Here is a 14,356-nt window from a genome sequence, read left to right as displayed (position 1 = left end):
AGGTCCAGGCACATCCCTTCCTCGGGCATTGGAGCAGCTGGTTTCCACAGCATGACTCCAGAACAGCAGAATTGAAAGAGTGAGATTAAAAACCAGTAAATCAGCAGTCCCCTAACATCACCCTCAACCTTCTCCTACTCCATCTCCCCAACAAAAAAACAAACAAAACTAATGCAGCATTTTCTCAACTAGATGTCAGGATTCTTTTGCTTTCCGTATTTCCGAGGAAAACTTACAAAGATGGTTGAGGTCTTTTTAAAACACACAAGAACAAATATTGAACACTGACTCCTACTTCTACTTGTGTGTGGTTTATTTAATTTAATCTCAGAATAGGGGGAAACAGCATATTAGCAGACCTGACTGGAGGATGAGGCCCAGGATGGCCAGGTGACACAACCAGGATCAAATATGGTAAATGGCAGATGTGCCACCCCCAAATCCATGTCCTTCTCATTGTCACACTACTACACGTCTAGAGCACAGCTGATGGGTATAACCTTCTTAGCAACAGTGAGCAGCTGAGCAGAAGGCAATCACAAAAGGAAGGCCGAGAGGAACTCTGCCCCTGAGCGCTGGAGCAGGGCCAACAGGGCAGAAGTATGCACCATAGATGCAATGTTATTAGGGGGCGCCTGGGTGGCTCAGTCGTTGGGCGTCTGCCTTCGGCTCAGGTCATGATCTCGGGGTCCTGGGATCGAGCCCCGCGTCGGGCTCCCTGCTCAGCGGGAAGCCTGCTTCTCCCTCTCCCACTCCCCCTGCTTGTGTTCCCCCTCTCACTGTGTCTCTCTCTCTGTCAAATAAATAAACCAAATCTTTAAAAAAAAAAAAAAAGATGCAGTGTTATTCGAAGCTTCTTTTTTTAAACTAGACAGAGGTGTGTTCCTAGCCCGGCATGCCTCTCAAACATTCATTCAGCCTGCTTGGACACAACAGACATGCTGGCAGACCGGCAGAGGGGATGGGGGGGTGGGGGTGGCAGGGGGACTGGGGGAGTTAGAGCTGGCACGGGGTAACAGAAGGCCATCGGGAGGCCAAGGGCACTGCTCTCTGTCTAACAAAGGGCAGGAGAGTGAACCAGAGCCCCGAGGACAGTGCTCTTATCAGCCCCAAGGGAGGTGCCACCGAGCACTCTGGGAACCCAGAGGTGGCCCCTTTCAGATCTCGGGTTAGGTCAGAGATAGCGAGTGGCCTGTGGGTTGAGACACCAGAAAATGAAAGCAGCAAGAAGTACTTGGGCGCTTTTTCTTTTTTGTTTTTCCCCCCAGGGGACTCACAACCGTGTCCTCCTGGAACAGTTCAGTTGGCTGCAAATAAAGGTGGAGGAGCCGGGCAGTTCAAAGGTAGAAGGCGGCTCTCCCTCCCACCTTTCATTCAGAAAACCCACAAAGGGTAGCCTCAGGGTGTGTGTGGAAGGAGCAAGCAGAGACTCCGCCCAGTCTCCTCCTGAGTAGAGGGCAGCCTGCCCGAAGTGTGAGTGTGCATGCTTCTTTTTGTGGGCGCGGGCACGTGCGTGTGCGTGTGCGTGCGCTTGTGGCGCAGGGAGGTGAGAACAGCTGGCCAAAGCCTCTTCCTTGGGTTGCAGTGGCCCGCTGGGGCCATCACTGTGGACACTGTGGCCGTGCAAAGCTGAGGCCAAAGCCGAGCAGGTATTCAGAGTCTTGAGAAGGAAAATGGTGACTTTCTTCTTCTCTTCCTCCTTTTCTTTATAGAGTCCCTAATCTAGGGGTAGAGATAGGGATAGATAAATAAATTAGTTAGTTAATACTAAGAGCTAAGCACTGGGGATGACAGGTGGAAATACCATTGGCTCTGCAACTCAGAAGGGCACAGCATTTGGTGTGGAGGAGGGGCAGGGGTCCAGAGGTGGTATTTGTTATCTATTTCTGAGTAACAAATTAACAAAAACGTAGCTGCTTAAAACAACAAACATTTATTATCTCACAGTTTCTTTGGGTCAGGAATCCAGGCGTGCCCTAACTGGCTGCCTCAGGGCTGAAGGTCTTGGAGGAGGAGGTCGCAGGTTAACGCTGACCGCTGGGGCTGCCAACTCATCTGAGGACTCAGCTGGGGGAGGACCCGATGCCAAGCTCACTCACGTGGTTGTCGACAGGATTCGGTTCCCCCACAGGCTCTTGGCTGGAGGCCTCCCTCTGTTCCTTGTCACGTGGCCCTCATCACAGGGCAGTTTGCAACACAGCAGCTTCTGCCACATTCTGTTCTTCAGAATCCCAAGGGCATGAACAGGAGGAGGCAGGGATCAGTGGGGCCAGCTTAGAGGCTGCCTGTCATACCGTCTGAGCTGAGACCTGTAAAGTGAACAGCCGACTGCTGTTCTAGGCAGGAGGGAAGGGAGAGAGTTGGGAATGGCAGGTGTGGTGGCAGGTGTGGTGGCCGGCAGCTGAAATTCAGTGCGGCCGAGCAGAGTGGCTCACGTGGGTGGAGGTGTGTGATGGAGAGGCCAACAGGGCCCAGAAGCTGTAAAACCCTTTAACCCAGGGCTGTGAAGGCCGACTCTGTCCTGGAGGGATGGAAAGCTTCAAGCTGGAGGCTGAAATTTAAGATTCAGCATTAGAAAGATTATACTGCTGTGGGGAGAATGGACTGGAGGGAGTAAGAGAAAGAGGGAGGCCATCAGGGTTTGAACTAAGGTGGTGACTGGACAGACGGAGTGGAGTCTAGAGATATTAGAAGTTGAAATCTGTTAGATTTGGGGACTAATAGTTTACTGTCTGTCTTCCCCTTCCAGAATACAAGTTTTCGGAGGACAGGGATTTTTGTAGTCTCTGGTATTCCTGGTGCCTAGGATAGTGGCTTTAAATGAAAGAATGGGGTTACCCCCACGTTTCTGGCTTGACTGACATAGTAGAGCCTTTCTCTGAGATACAAAACATAAAGAACAGGGGCGCCCGGCTGGCTCAGTAGGAAGAGCATGTGACTCGATATCGGGGCCGTGGGTTCGAGCCCCACACTGAGTGTAGAGGTTACCAAAAATAAAGAAAAGACAAACCCACAAAGAACAAACATGGCTAAGAATGTAGTATTTGAGATACACTGAGTCTGAGGTGCTTTGTGGGATACCTAAGGGTAAAATGCTGGGTAGGCAGTTGAAATGTGGGCATCTGGAGACTTCCTGGAGAAACAGTGAGTCCTGAAGATCTGAGACTCACAGCACCCAAGGCTAGTTGTGGGAGTGGACAGTATGGCCCCAGGGCTGATACCTCAAGTTTCCAGGGCCCTAAACAGCAGAAGGCTTTGAAAGACAGCATAGGAAGAAAGCCCAAAACATGCTGCCAAAGGGAGAAAGCAGGAATCTCGGGAAACCAGAGAGGACGCAGGGAGTGTTAGGTAAGGAAGGACTGAAGAGCTCAGGAAGCTCAAGCCCTGGGTGGGGGGCGGGGGGGGGGGGGAGGGAGCCTAAAGGAATGTTTTCCAGAAATGCAAAGCCTTATTTAACATTTTAGAAGTTAAGGGGCACCTGGGTGGCTCAGTCGTTAAGCGTCTGCCTTCAGCTCAGGTCATCATCCCAGGGTCCTGGGCTGGAGCCCCGCATCGAGCCCCGCATAGGGCTCTAGGCTCGGCGGGAAGCCTGCTTCTCCCTCTCCCACTCCTCCTGCTTGTGTTCCCTCTCTCGCTGTGTCTCTCTCTGTCAAATAAATAAAATCTTAAAAAAAAAAAAAAACATTTTAGAAGTTAAAACTGCCATTTCCAAATTTCATAATTTCATTAAAAGACAAAATAGATAGGCATTTGGACATCAGTCCCCTTTATAGCAGCAACTCAAGAATCACTGAGGCTTTTCAAAAATACTAGCTTTTCAGGTACCAGCCCTACAAAATTAGTCTCCCAAGAGGGAGGGAGGGAAAACTGTAATTTTTTAAAAGCCACCAAGTGATTTAAAGTGTGACAAGGGTTTGAAATCATTCATTGAAACCTCTAAGAACTCCTGGTTCATATTTGGCTTGAGCCCTTTTAGAAGAATTAAAGTGGCAGAAAAATGCACAGATTGCTAAGCTGTTAGAAGCTGATTGTTAAATTTAAGACTTTAATAGAAAAATAAAAAGGGGGGTGCCTGGGTGGCTCAGTTGGTTAAGCAACTGACTCTTGATTTCGGCTAAGGTCATGATCTCAGGGTCGTGAGTTCAAGCCCCTCATCGGATTCTGCACTGTGTGTGGAGCCTGCTTAAGATTCTCTCTCCCCTTCTGCCCTTCCCACTTCTCTCCCTCTCTAAAAACAAAACAAAACCAAAAAAACCCAAAAACTTTAATAGGAATTTTAAAGTAATCAAGAAAAACTGCCCCACAAAGTTAAAAAAACCAACAACCATAAAACATATCCCGTATGTTTATTAGCAGGAAAATACTGATGGCTGTCATTAGGACCATACATTTAGTGGAGAGTAAATGCGAGCTAGATTAGTAAATAAAACTGCCTGTAAACATTGGTAAATCAGTTATCCTCTTGGGTGTGGTTTGCAAAAGAACCTAGTGGCTATCTGAAGGGGTGGGGAGCAGCGCGTGGCTCTGACTGGGCGAGAAGTCCCCACGGTTTCATAGCCCCAAAAGCTTCCCGAACTACCATCACCCCACCTTCGGAAAATGCCAGTTACCTCCTCATTCCCAGAGCACAGCGTGAGCTGCACCTCGGCCTCGACTTCCTTACCGCTTTCCTTTATCCCTGGCAGTTTAAGTTTGATCCTCACAAGTCCATTAAAAGCCCCTTCCGGGTCCCCAGGGACCCCAGGCCTTGTAAATGCCGCAAAACACACAGCAGCCTTTCCAGGAGGAAGTCTCCAGAGCCCTGGGAGGCTTCTTGCTCCCTCCCTCCCAGCCAGGCTGGCAGCGGACCTTCAGGGACTTAGCTCCCCCCTCCTCCACACAGCCTCCAAACTTCACCACTCACTCCCCCCTTCCCATGATGTTGAAATCGTTTTTCCCATTTCTACTTTTTCTTGCTGTCCTTAAAGATAAGTATACAGATTTTTCATTTGTTGTATAACATTCACTCCTCCTCAGGAAATGAAAATAACCATAGGGAAGCAAGTAAGTCACGGCTCCCCCTCCCTTGGTCAGGGGAAGCCTCTGGAGCAAGGCTCAGATGTTTACATCTTCAGGTCAAATCATGCCAGACATTTGCCGCCCCTTGGTTTCACCTTGCTGGGCAGAGTGTGTGTGCCTGGTGTCAATGGTCTCCTTTCCCACACGGGATTTTTCCGGGCTCCTTAGAGTATGTCTTTAAAAAATCAGTCCAGGGGCGCCTGGGTGGCTCAGTCGTTGGGCGTCTGCCTTCGGCTCAGGTCATGGTCCCGGGGTGCTGGGATCGAGTCCCACATCGGGCTCCCTGCTCCGCGGGAAGCCTGCTTCTCCCGCTCCCACCCCCTGCTTGTGTTCCTGCTCTCGCCGTCTCTCTCTACGTCAAATAAATAAATAAAATCTTTAAAAAATAAAAAAATCAGCCCAATCTCCACCTAATTAGTCCACAAAGAGAGGCGAACAAAATGGGATATCATTTTCGTTCTATCAAGATGGCAAAAAAATAAGAAAGAAAAATGAAGCCTGATGATAACGAGTTTTGGCCCGCTTGCTGGTAAGGTGACTCACTCTGGCCCTGCTGGAGGGACTCCGAATCAAGAGACTTAACTATGCGCTTACTCTTCAACCCAGTAATCCCACTTCGAGGAAAATATCCTAAGGAAATAATCAAGAGATGCAGTCAAGGATTTATGCACAGAGGATATGCAGAGCCATAATTGAGAAAAACTGGCAAGGGCTTCCGCGCCTCCCAGGTGGGGCTGGGCTCCGCAAACCCTCCTACATCCCTATGATGCAACGGGGCTCATGCAGCTGAGCAGTCCTCCGCTCGGCAAATATTAGGTACCTACTCTGCATTAGGTAAACAAAACAGGTATGCTCGCAGCCCCCCCGCCCCCCCCCCCCGTAAGATGCACCCACGAAAATTCAGGATCTCGGAAAACAATTTGAAACTGTGGACGTTATGTTTTGGGGGGAAGCAGGTTCCACACTGTATCACCCCCACTCTCTCAACGCCGGCCACGAGCAGTTACCGAGTCCGAAGAACATTTCCTTCAGGGGCGCTCCCGGGCCGACCTCTCCTTTCCTTTTCAAAAAGCGGGTCCCGAGGCGCTGAGTAACCTGAGCACAGCGGAAAGAGCAGCGACGCGGAAGTCTTCCGATTGGTTTCCAGTTCCAGGAAGTTGCCGACTTCGGGCAAATCACGTCGCCTCTGGCACTGTTTCTAATCAGAAGAATGAAAGAAAGGGCTGCACCCAGCCTTCAGGCTCTTTGAGTCCACTCACTTTTGGGACAGAGCTCTTCGTCTGTGAGGGAGGCCGACCCCGTGTTAGAGGGCCGGGGGGTGGGGGGAGAGGGGAGGGTGTGTGCGTGTCTATTTGCGGGAGTTCCACAACACAAAAGAAGGCAAGGGACCACCCAGACCGTGAGCAGACAGCCGGGCGTGCGGGGCGTGCGGGGGTCGGGGGGCTCGGCTCCCCGCACCCCGCGCTCTTCCCCCGCCGCCGACTCCAGGCCAGCGCGCTGGCTCCCGCGCGACCTCCTCGCTCTGAGTTGCTCCTCAATACTCATGCATAACAGCTCCCAACGATGGGCGCTTCTAGGTGCAGCACATGGTGTAGGCGACTGAGTCACCTCACTTTCTCGCCCGCGAAGTAGCACGTCTGCGCGGCTCCTCGCGACGGCTTAGGACGGTTACAGCAGTTAGACGGAGTCACGTGGCTCGTCCCTGGGCCTGGGCTCGTCACCTTTTTACAGGACAGTCTTCGTCGCTTCCTGAAAGGGCAGTGGGACGGTCTCCCACCGTGTCCCTCGTTCCGATCGCAGAAGACAGGAACAGGGAGCATTATGGTGCTTAGGGTTTGTTGCTTACCCACTGGGGGACGGTGGCCGCAGTTTATAAATGACCTTAGAATCTACTGGAGCCCCCCTGCTTCCACTTAGAAACTCGCTTTCTCCCGGCCCTGGTCCCCACAGCGCCCCTCCCCCGCCAGGGTGAGGGGTCGGCTCTGAAATGCAGTCGGCGAGGAACAATAGGCGCCCTCGCTCGGAAAGGCGGAGAGCGATTTGCATCTCACTGGAGCTCCCATCGGGACTCCCGGTGTGGACTCTGACCCTCGCACTAAAGATCTGCTTTGGTGTGACCTGTTAAGGTTTGCTGCTCCGAAGCAGTAAAGAGTCTTTGACATTCATGTCCGCTTAATTCAGGGATCTAAAATGGCAGTTTAGTGGCCGGATTCTGTGAGCTCCGTCCTATTGTAAGGAGAAGCCTGTGTGTCTGCGCATAGGTGCATTTTTCTGGGGAGAGTGTTCATAAATTTCCTTGGTTTTTCAAAGGGGCTCCCAGATGCCCACAGGTTAAGAACTTCCAGTGACAAGTGAGCCACCCTGAAAGGGAACAATGGTGCAAATCCTGTGGGAGGAGGAGGGGGCCGAGGAAAGGGAAAGACTTCACTGAGGGGAGGTGGGGGCGGGAGGGAAGACGATCAGGTGAAACTTCTCTAAGAGAGGCAGGATTTGGGGGATGGGAGGGGGAGGGAACATTCCTTCTACTCTTTTATTTTTAAAGATTTTATTTATTCAGTTGACAGAGAGACACAGCGAGAGAGGGAACACAAGCGGGGGAGTGGGAGAGGGAGAAGCAGGCTTCCCGCGGAGCAGGGAGCCCGTTGCGGGGCTCGATCCCAAGACCCTGGGATCATGACCTGAGCCGAAGGCAGACGCTTAACGACTGAGCCACCCAGGCGCTCCCGTTCCTTCTACTCTTAGTGTGTGCCGGGCACTGTTCTAGACTAAAATTCATGAAGATTAATTAATTCTTATAACAATCCCATGAGGTAAATAAGATTGTTCTGACTTCATAGATTCATTCATTTAGTAAATATTTATTGAGCGTTTATTATGTATCAGGCACTGTCCCCAGAGCTGGGGATACAGCAGTTAGCAAAACAGCCGGAAATACCTCCTTTCAGGGAGCTTGCATCCCCCTGGGAGGCAGGATGAGGAACCTGGGTTCACAGAGAGTTACACAAGGATCCTCAGCTAGTAAGCAGTAGACATTTGAACCCAGTCAGTATAGCACCGGAAGCTGTTTTATTTATTTATTTTTATAATGATTCTAAACATATGAAAACTAAAAATTTCTGTGCAACAGCAACAACAACAAACCACCAAAAAGATAAAAGGAAAGTGAGAAAATATTTACATCAGATAGTGCAAAGAATAGCTTTAAGAAGTTTTCAAACTAGGGACGCCTGGGTGGCTCAGTCGTTAAGAGTCTGCCTTCGGCTCAGGTCATGATCCCAGGGTCCTGGGATCGAGCCCCGCATTGGGCTCTCTGCTCAGTGGGAAGTCTGCTTCTCCCTCTCCCACTCCGCCTGCTTGTGTTCCCTCTCTCGTTGTGTCTCTCTCTGTCAAGTAAATAAATAAAATCTTTTAAAAAAAAAGTTTTCAAACTACAAATCGAAACCAAAAGCAAACATTTAAAATGAAGAAATGGGCAAAGATTACTAAAACAATTTAGAAGAGAAAATATGAATGATCAATAATGTTGAATCCTGGCTTCCTGAATTATCATCAAGACAATCTGGTTATTGCTTGCACAGTGAGGAAAAGTACTAACTTGACTAGCCTGAGGAGCCTATCAGAGGGCAGAGGGGAAAGGGCAAAGTCTAGGTATTTATTGAACTTTTGAAGCCTGGTCTAAGGTGGATCTTTCGGGGGGGGGGTGGGGGATCATGATAAAATACATTAGGATTGAGGGACACAACCGGGCAAGAATTTAAGGGGAGGCATTTAAAGAGTCATAACAGCATGCTGTGTGGAAACCTAGAAGCTAAAATGCCAGCTGGCCTTCTTTGAAGGAGTGTGTGACTGCAGTCACATGTGTTTCCTTACACTAGGCACTTGTTGGATTCGTCCAGATTTACCTGACCTGCTTCCAGCCTTTGGCATAGAGTGTACCACATCTTAAGATGTCTGAAGTGCTGTGGATAACAAAGTGATGAACTTAAGAAGCCCATTGAATGAGGTAGAAGAGAATGATGGGTAAATCAAGTTATTGGGTTGCCCCTACTTTTTTTTTTCCATTTTAGTTTCAATGTATTCTCAACTTTTCGGTGTTTTTTTTTTTCTAATTTTTTATTTATTTGTTTGACAAGAGGGAACACAAGCAGAGGGAGTGTGAGAGGGAGAACCAGGCTTCCTACTGAGCAGGGAGCCCGATGCAGGTCTTGATCCCAGGACCCTGGAATCATGACCTGAGCCAAAGGTAGCTGCTTAACATGACCTGAGCCAAAGGTAGCTGCTTAACATGACCTGAGCCATAGATAGCTGCTTAACTGACTGAGCCACCCAGGCACCCCTTTTCTCAACTTTTCGATTAGATTTAAAAAGGCTTTATTGAGCTATCAATGACATTCAACAAATTTCACATACTGAAAGTGTGCAGTTTTGACACATGTATATACCTATGAAACTATCACCACAATCTGGATTATGAATATATCTGTCATCCCAAAGTTTCCTTGTGCCTCTTTATCATCCCATCCATTTAGCAGCCCCCGTGTCCAAGCAAACAACCCATTTGTCTTCTGTCACTGCAGATTATTTGCATTTTTGTTTGATTTTATACAAATGTAATCCTATAGTATGTATTCATTTTTTGCCTTTTTTTACTCAGAATAATTACTTTGAGATTCATCTGTGTTGTTGCATGTATCTGTAGTTTATTCCTTTTTATTGCTAGTAGTATTCCATTGTGTGGATATATCACCAATTGTTTATCCACTCACCTGTTGATACCAATTGGGTTAATACCAGTTTTTGGCTATTACAAATAAGACTATCATGAATATTCATGTATAAGTATTTGTATAGATATATGCTTTTACTTCTCTTTGGTAATTAATTACCTAGGAATAGAATGGCTTAGTCTTATGATAGGTATATGTCCATTTTTTTAAGAAACTGCTAAACTGTTTTCCAAAGTGGTTGTCCCATTTTACATTCCCATCTGCAGTATATGAGAATTCCAGTTGCTCTACATCCTCACCAACTTTTGGTATAATCAGTCCTTTCAATTTTAGCCATTCTCAGAGGTGTATAGTAGTATCTCATTTTAGTTTTAATTTGCATTTCTGAGATAACTAATGGTGATAAGCATCTTTTTGTGTGCTTTTTGATATCCCCATATCTTCCTTAAGTGTGCATTCAAATTATTTGCCCCTTCTTGTTGTTGTTGGGCTGTTTATCTTACTGCCTTTTTTTTTTAAGATTTTATTTATTTATTTTGCCAGAGAGAGAGAGAGAGAGAGCACAAGCAGGGGGAGGGGCAGGCTCCCTGCTGAGCAAGGAGTCCTACGCAGAACTCGATCCCAGGACCCTGGGACCATGACCTGAGCTGAAGGCAGACGCTTAACCAATTGAGCCACCCAGGCGTCCCTATCTTATTGCTTTTTGAGGGTTTTTTATATAAACTGCATACAAGTTCTTTATCAGATATGTGATTTGCTAATATTTTCTCCCAGTCTGTGGCTTATCTTTGCACTCTCCTAATAGTATCTTTCAAAGAGTATATTTTTTGGCAGAGACTACTTAGTCCCAGGCGTGGCCTTAGTCTCCTCTCCTTTTACACCCGAGGCCTTTGCCACAAATATGCTCCCCTAGGTCCTTGGTTAGGCCAAGAAAACATTCAAGCTTGATTTCTCTCTTCATATTTATGGGAGCTGGAGGTACTGGAGAAGCAGTGTATGTCTTGTGTCTGGCATTGTTCCATCCAAATATCTGTTGGGATGAAGAGAGTAACCCAGAACCCAGAGTAAAGTGTGTCCTAATGATCAATGCAAGTTCTACTCAGTGAATGTAGATTACAGCAAAGTGAAGAAAGAGGATTCAGACTTCTAACTGAAATGTTTGACTATAAAACTGCTTAGAATGAAGGTCTTCAGAAGTCATTTGTACAGTTTTCTGCTTAACCAAGAACTATTTCCCCTCTGAATGCTCAAAGTCGTGTTGATGTGCTATGTTGGAGTTTTACACTGATTAATAAATATCTCCAACTTGAAAAAAAGAAGAGCATACAGTCTTAATTTTTATGAAGTCCAGTTTATCACTTTTTTTCTTTTATGGACTATATCTTTTGTTGTCATATCTAAGAAATCTTTGCCTCACTCCAGGCCATTTACCTTTGTTTTCAAGTTTTACAATTTTAGGATTTACATTTATATCTATGATGCATTTCCCCACCCTGGGAAAAGGTTTATTTGATAATCCAATTTGCTTTAAAATTTTTTTAAAGTCACATTCAACATGGGACTAACAGAAACATGAACAGGCACATTATGAACCCTCCACCACCCTGCAAAAAGCATATGAAAAACAAGAACAAGGTTAGAGAAATTCAAAACTAAGTTGCCTAACTTATGACGACACAAAGTTGTCTAAATGAGCCTATCATGAAGACTCAAGGAGGTTTTGTGTATGGTAATCAATCAAGTCTGCCTGTACCACAGTTTGATCTGTTTAGTTGAATTGCTTCAGCAAGCAATGTTCTCAGCTTCTCCACACTGTCCACCAAGCGGTTCACCATCGGATAAGCAGTGAGTCTTTCCAGGGGAACAAAAACCTTTCCCATACTGTAAGGTTTGGGGGACTGCTCTGTGTGGGCTCCTTAAGCTTCTGTGAGGGTTGATCCATGCTGTTGGATGCAACTGCCTTCTGGAACCACTCTACCGCGCTTTTCTTCGGATCCAGGAGAAACCCGACTTTCATGAAGTCGACTGCTTTTAACACCTGGGCACTCAGAACAAGCAGGAGGTATTCTTTTTGCTGTAAACTTGGGTATGAGGTTGTAAAAACAGCTTTATGAACATGTTCCTGTGGCTCTGAAATGCACGATTCAGTTGCCTTTGCTATGTTTTTCTGGAAGAGCCCTATCTGGGTACAGTATCCAACATGTTCAGCTCCTGCTGGTGGAGCCTCCATACCAGTAAACTCGATGTAGTAATTGTAGAGATTTGCCACATCCAAAGCCCATGTCTGAAACTGCATTCTGTTTCACTCAAATTTGTGATCTGGATTTCTAAAGGTTGATGCTGGAAACAGGGGATTGAATTCAGAGTTTGGTGTGCTGATGACAACCATACCCAGAGAAAAGTACCCAAATATGACTTCAGGAAACTGGCCAGATCTTCAGAATCTAAGTATTCTATCAATTCAGTACATGTTATGAAGTCAAATCCAAGCAAACGAGTCTTTTTTTTTTTTTTTTAAGATTTTATTTATTCATGAGAGACAGAGAGAGAGGCAGAGGGAGAAGCAGGCTCCCAAGGAGCAGGGAGCCTGATGCAGGACTTGATCCCAGGACCCTGGGATCATGACCTGAGCCAAAGGCAGACGCTAAACCATCTGAGCCACCCAGGCACCCAAACGAGAGTCTTTCTGTACAGAAGAAGCACGATACAAGGTTATAGTCAAATCTAGGTCCCGAGGAGCTAGATAATCCCCCACTGTTGGAGTCAACTTAGTCCCTTCCCATTGTAAGGAATTCGCAGCAATAATATCTATTCTAACAAGATGTTCAGGGCAACTGTGGAATTTTAGCATCCATCTAAGTGTGGCATCACGGAAGCCCAAGTCTGCAACCTTCCTGGGTTGATGTTGATCTACTAAATTTTTAACAAAGTAGTATCTCTGTTTGTACAGTAGATGGTTGAACTCAGTTACCTCCTTGCTGGGAACTTCTTCAAAATTACCATTAACCATACTGTTGCATTGTTTGTTTTCTTCCATTTTGTTTCCAAATTTCAAGTTTTGTTGAAACAAAAAAGCCAATGTGTCCTTCAAGCTCCATGAATCAGCAATGACTCAGCTCTGAAGGAGCACACCAGCGGGAAAGCACAGTGCTGTGAACACTCTATGATGCATTTTGAGTTAATTTTTGTATATGGTATAAGGTGTGGATCGAACTTCGTTTCTTTTGCATATGAACATTCACTGAAAAGGCTATTCTTTTTGCCATTTAATTGCCCTTGCAACTTCATTGAAGCAATTGACCCTATATGTGTGGGTCTGTTACCAAACTTTCTATTCTGTTCAATTGATCTATTTGTCTACTGCAATTCCCCCCCAACTGAATTACTCTAGTTTTATTGTAAGTATTAAAATCAGTTAATATAGTCCTCCAAATTTGTCTCTTTTCTTCGAAGTAATTTAGGCTCTTCTGGGTTCTTTGCATTTTCATTATAAATTTTAGAATTAGTTTGTTAATTTCTACAAAAAAAGACTTAGGATTTTGGATGGGATTGCTTTGACTCTATAGATCAAATTGGGAAGAACTGACTTCTTAATAATATTGACTGTTCTAACCTACAAACACAAAAAATTATCTTTTTTTTTTTCCACACCATATCTTAACATATATTTAGGGCCTCTTTAATTTCCCTCAGTAGTTTTCAGTGAGTAGGTCTTGCACATTTTTTGGTCAGACTTATTCCCAAGTATTTCAGATTTGTAATGCTATTGCGTATAGAAGTACAACTGGCTTTTGTACATTAACTTTGTGTCCTGCAACCTTGCTGTACTCATTTAGTTTTAGTAACCTTTTAGTAAGTTCCATACAGGGGCAATCATGTCATCTGTAAATAGTTTTACTTCTTACTTTCCAATCTTGATGCTTTTTGTTTTTCTTATTGCACTGACTAGAAACTAGTACCGTGTTGAATAGAAGTGTTAAGACTGGATATCTTTGCCTTGTTTTTGAGCCTACGTGGAAAGTGCTCAGCCTCTCTCCATTAAAGTGTAATGTTTAGCTATAGGTGTTTTGTAGATGCCCATTAGCATTTTCTGACCCATGAAAATAGTAAATCTGAGGTGAAGAAATTTGCTGAGTTAATTTTTTTCCTAAACCATGAATAAATGCTAGAATTTGTCAAAAATTTTTTTTACATCTACTGAGATGAGCATATAACTTGCTTTTATTTTTTGGTCTGTAAATGTGGTGATTTATGTTGCTTGATTTTTAATTTTTGAATAACAAATACCTTGCTTTCCTTGATAAAGCCCAATTAGTCATGACATATTTTTATCACCAGATTTGAATTGATAACATTTTTTTTTAAAGATTTTATTTATTTATTTGAGAGAGAATGAGAGATAGAGAGCACGAGAGGGAAGAGGGTCAGAGGGAGAAGCAGACTCCCTGCTGAGCAGGGAGCCCGATGTGGGACTTGATCCCGGGACTCCAGGATCATGACCTGAGCCGAAGGCAGTCGCTTAACCAACTGAGCCACCCAGGTGCCCGAATTGATAACATTTTGTTAAGAAT

At 45.8% G+C, this 14,356-nt stretch overlaps 1 protein-coding gene, 1 long non-coding RNA gene and 1 pseudogene across 6 annotated transcripts; 1 reads left to right on the top strand and 2 right to left on the bottom strand.

Annotated features, from left to right (window-relative positions):
* Nucleotides 1–1,918: 1,918 nt before the first annotated feature.
* Nucleotides 1,919–6,603, bottom strand: LOC113923033. Of its 5 annotated transcripts, XR_003520149.1 has the most exons (4): nucleotides 6,517–6,603; nucleotides 6,066–6,256; nucleotides 2,436–2,551; nucleotides 1,919–2,309 (listed from the first exon to the last, which is right to left on the bottom strand). XR_003520149.1 is itself a non-coding variant. In XM_027595524.1 (3 exons), the coding sequence occupies exons 1-3, from the start codon at nucleotides 6,601–6,603 to the stop codon at nucleotides 2,491–2,493; spliced, it is 339 nt and encodes a 112-aa protein (XP_027451325.1). In that variant the 3' UTR covers nucleotides 1,919–2,490. The 5 variants fall into 5 exon arrangements, 3 of the variants coding, with proteins under 3 accessions (XP_027451325.1, XP_027451326.1, XP_027451327.1); XM_027595524.1 differs by having other exon boundaries at nucleotides 1,919–2,551; XM_027595525.1 differs by lacking the exon at nucleotides 2,436–2,551.
* A 145-nt stretch (nucleotides 6,604–6,748) lies between these two features.
* LOC113923036 lies at nucleotides 6,749–11,037 on the top strand. Its single transcript, XR_003520152.1, has 3 exons — nucleotides 6,749–6,882; nucleotides 8,934–9,061; nucleotides 10,758–11,037. It is a non-coding gene; the product is annotated as an uncharacterized LOC113923036 (long non-coding RNA).
* Nucleotides 11,038–11,484: 447 nt separating this feature from the next.
* LOC113922307 lies at nucleotides 11,485–12,822 on the bottom strand (annotated as a pseudogene).
* Between the last annotated feature and the right edge of the window lie 1,534 nt (nucleotides 12,823–14,356).

This window comes from Zalophus californianus, chromosome 9 (genome assembly GCF_009762305.2).
Source record: "Zalophus californianus isolate mZalCal1 chromosome 9, mZalCal1.pri.v2, whole genome shotgun sequence".
NCBI classification, from domain to species: domain Eukaryota; kingdom Metazoa; phylum Chordata; class Mammalia; order Carnivora; family Otariidae; genus Zalophus; species Zalophus californianus.
Note: the sequence above shows the minus strand (reverse complement) of the source record. Positions and strands in the feature narration are given on the sequence as shown.